Consider the following 4,647-nt stretch of genomic DNA (forward strand, 5'->3'; position numbering starts at 1 on the left):
AAGAGGGCTCACACCTAGTACGTCGTGCGTACTCAGGAGTATGCCCAACGCACTGGCCTGAATCCAAGTTCTTACCTAAAAGTATTAACCACTTAAGAACTTAACATCCAAACCTCAAAAATCAACATCATATTAAGGCCGTAAACCATAAAGTTAAAGACTTTAAGTCTTTGCATGGATAAAAACACTCCGTAGTCCAAATCTAGCACTTTAACTCCTTTAAGAAGAACATCAACCTTGCATGGTTGAGATAAACCCATCAAGCTATCATTTTTATGTACAAGGGACCTTAGAAAAGCCTAGATCTATCATCCCAACCTGCTGGAGTAGTCCATACTCCCAAGCAAGGCTTAAAGGACCCAAAAAAGCACAAACAAGGGATCCTCAGAGAACTATTTTTGAAATTGTTGTTTCTTTAGAACAAAAAAAAAAAAGAACAAGTCTTAATATTTGTTTATGGTCATGGTGGGACTGGAAAGACATTCCTATGGACGACACTGCTTTCATACTTTAGATCACTTAGGAAGGTGAGTTTGGCCATTTCCGCATATGGAATAGAATCTCTTCTATTACCTTCGGGAAGAACTGCACACTCTAGATTTAAGATTCCTACAGACATGACATAAATAACATCTTGTAACATAAAGAAGAAAACACTACTTGAAAATTTGTTAAAAGAAACATCAATCATCATATGGGATGAAGCACCAATGAGTGATCAACGTTGCTTTGAATTTTTAGATCGGTCTCTAAGAGATGTTCTTGATTGTGACACAAAGGCATTCAGTGGAGCTTTAATACTTCTTGGTGGTGATTTTCGACAAACACTTCCAGTCTCCCCAAAAAGTGCATGTGCTCAAACTATTGCTTTAACCTTGCCAAATTCATATTTGTGGCCTTATTTTAAGATATATAAACTACAACATAGTATGATGTTGGTGACATCAAACCCTGAAACAGGTGATACATTTCCATCAACAACTTTTGCACAATGGATACTAGATATTGGAAATGGCAAATTGGGCATAACAGATTTACATGATCCAGAAAACACAAAATGGGTACAGATAACAGAACCATTGTTAATACATGTAGGAAAAAAATTCACTTCATGATCTTATACATTTTGTTTATGGAAATAAGTTGCAACAAAACTCATCACTTATTGATCTGTTAGTTAGAGCAATTGTTTTTCCTACCAATGAGACTAATGATGAGGTTAATAACCTCATTACAGATATGATAAGCGGTGATGAAAGTGTGTTCATTAGTAGTGACAATCTTCAACCAAATGGGAAGAATACATCAGAATTAGAAGGGATGTATCATGTGGAATACCTAAACCAACTAAGTTTTACAAGCATACCACCTCATACACTGAAACTAAAACTTAGCACCCCTGTTATGTTGTTAATGAACATTAATCAAAAGGAAGTTCTATGTAATGGAACGTGTTTACTCATTTCCCAATTACTTCCTTCTATCATAGAGGAAAAACAATAATGGCATGGACATGTATTGTAAAGCAAGTCTATATACCTCGAATAAAGTTCATCCGCGAGTCTATTGATCTACCTTTCTCTTTCATACGAAAATAGTTTCCAATAAAAGTTTGTTATGCCATAACTATAAACAAAAGTCAAGGGCAATCGTTAATAAAATTGGTATTTATTTACCCTAACCTGTTTTCTCCCATGGTCATCTATATGTAGCTCTATCGAGAGCAACATCCCCTGATTCTCTTAAAATTCTCATAAACTCTAAACAACATGGGTTGACAAATCAAACAAAAAATGTGGTTTTCATAGATATACTTCGTAGAATAAACACTAATCAGGTTGCACTATTGCTAAGAGATATCTATCATAAGTTGTTATACATAATTAGTCTCAAATATGTACTTTTAAAATATTGATAACATGAAATTTATAATACATATACATTAACATACACTACTTACAATACATATACAGAATCATACATTTTTGACATTATTATTTGCAGGTGAAAAAAGTGAAACAATGATCACAATATATGAGTTTGAGTTTGGTTGCATAGGATATGATTTACAACTTTGGATACTACATAGATGGAAACCACAATATTGTCGACATGAAACCTGGTTCCTCGTTGTAGATAGGCTGGTAGGTATAGATTGTTTTAAATAACATCAGAACAGTCACTATAATAACAACTACTCATATCTCCTTATTTCAAATGTTTTAGGGCGATGCTATACAAATCCTGGGATAGAGAAAAAATCAAGAGTATATAGAATTTGTACTAAACATCGGTGCTTGTTACACAATATCAAATTATACTTGTCCCAAGATAGATCAACATCAAAAAATTATACAGAGTCACATATAATTGTGTCAATCTTAGATAGAATTACAATTCCTACTACCCGCTTTTGCTTCACCTCAAAAGCACAGCTCATCTAACTTAGTGAAAATCCGCCTTACTGCCTAGGTATAGACTATATAGAAAAATTATAGTTCAGATGTGTAATTTTAATTCTCATATTGTAAATATTCCTGTTTTTTCATACTACTTATAAAAAATGCATATATGATGTTTTATATTCTTCACACAACATATTTTATTGGCGTACTCACAAAAGTAAGAGATTGCAAGAAACGAAATGGAGAATGATTTGTGGTGTTAGTTGTTGCAGATGAAAGGTATATCCAACGTACATATAAAACATGCAAAAATTCTTCTACTCTACCACCTATTAACATGTATTTTATGTGTAAACATCAGTGGTAACGAGCTTGCATTAACCTCTGGAAAAAATGTATTGACATCCTCGAAAATTTTAACCGATAACATCTAATTCCACCACCCACAACTATAGTGGTTGCTGTTACAAGCCTACAGACTTCACTAACAAATGGTAACACTAATGAAAATAAGCTAATACTAACAACACATACCTTTACTTATTTTCTTATTTAAGTGCAACTCACGTCTTTCTCAATACCCCAATTGAAGAAACATCTTCAATGGACAGGTAGATAACATATTTAATTACAATCGTCATTACAACAGTCAACCATATTAACATAGAACTCAAAATAAAACATCTAGATTCACTGGTCCTACAAGACCACCATCCGTTCCATCTGTTATACCAACAACATTGTATACCATCAACAATAAATCTCAGACTAAAGTGTAGATATTTTGTACATTACTCATATTTTTTTGTTTGTATTCGATAAAAAATTCAAATATCATACATTTTATACATATAGGATAAAACCTTCACTGTGAAAACAACACCAACAAAATTCACTTTGAAAAACTATTGGTGCCAAGTACTATGCCCTGACTGCAAAGATCCAATATTTGAGAGGGGTAAAAACTGGTTTTGTAGTGCCCATGGAATGAATACAACACCCACTTTTCTATGAGTGTCATTATGTAAAACTGAATATCATATGATATCTAACATTGACTGATAAAATCTAAATATACACAGATACCAACTTACTGCAACAATCACTGACTCTAATGAGTCAATTACTGCATCTTTTTATGATAATACTATCCAAAAGCTAATTGGAGCCACCTCACAAAAAATAATATCTGGTAACAAATAGATAAATAGAAAGATTCTACCATCAATTATCAGAAATTGCAGAGGATTGTTAAAAAACATGTTTATTCAGATGTCAAATTCCCCAACCTCCGAAAATGTCGGATTCATAATTGTTGACATGGGAGACATTATTGGATTGAATGAAACAACAATTCCAACAACTCCAACACCAGCTATAAAATCCAATACTCTCAACATCAATCAAACACTTGGAACAGTTTCACTCCTATCACACAAGTCACATGCCTCAAAAAGCCTATCTTTTCAAACCACATGTATGACCATTCCATTTCTATATATAACAAAAATATATATTTTTAAAATTTGTTTCTTGAATATGCAGATAAAGCTCCATCTCTAAAAAATCGATAAAGAGGATAGAAATCACCATCAATGTTATTGCCTTCTACAACATCAGTATAGACTGAAGCTCTTTATGTACACTACTACAAAACAACATAAATAATAACTATAGTATGTAATAACTGTTTAATAGACATAAAAACAACTACAAAACAATAGAAATAATAACTATGATTTTTCTTCTAAGAATATTGAAAAACTATGGTTTTTTACAATTTACACTCCTCCGCACACAATTTTTAATTTTCCAAAAACCCATAGTTTTTCAATATTCTTAGAAGAAAAATCAATGCATATTCTATCTCTTTATATCACAAAATAATTAAAAAACATATATAAATTGTAAAAATATAAATAGTTTGTAATAAAATATTAATCAAATATTTGTTTTAATAATGCAGATTTACATAAACTCACACTTTGTAAGATAAATCAATGCATAAGCTATCTCTTTATATCACGAAATAATTAAATAATATATATATATATATATATATATATATATATATATATATATATATATATAGTTTGTAATAAAATATTAATCAAATAACTGTTTTAATAATGCATATTTACATAAGCTCACACTTTATACTTGTACATATTCTTAGAAGAAAAATCAATGCAAAATCTATCTCTTTATATCATGAAAGAATTAAAAAAAAAACATATATATT

General features: G+C 31.1%; 1 protein-coding gene across 1 annotated transcript; it reads left to right on the forward strand.

Annotated features, from left to right (window-relative positions):
• The first annotated feature begins 710 nt into the window (after positions 1 to 710).
• LOC145039540 (uncharacterized) lies at positions 711 to 3,968 on the forward strand. The gene is made up of 5 exons (XM_078987577.1): positions 711 to 1,061; positions 1,144 to 1,441; positions 2,005 to 2,144; positions 3,678 to 3,824; positions 3,951 to 3,968. The coding sequence occupies exons 1-5, from the start codon at positions 711 to 713 to the stop codon at positions 3,966 to 3,968; spliced, it is 954 nt and encodes a 317-aa protein (XP_078843703.1).
• The last annotated feature ends 679 nt before the right edge of the window (positions 3,969 to 4,647 follow it).

The sequence above is a fragment of the Lactuca saligna genome, chromosome 4, assembly GCF_052625555.1.
Source record: "Lactuca saligna cultivar CGN05327 chromosome 4, ASM5262555v1, whole genome shotgun sequence".
Lineage (NCBI taxonomy): Eukaryota > Viridiplantae > Streptophyta > Magnoliopsida > Asterales > Asteraceae > Lactuca > Lactuca saligna.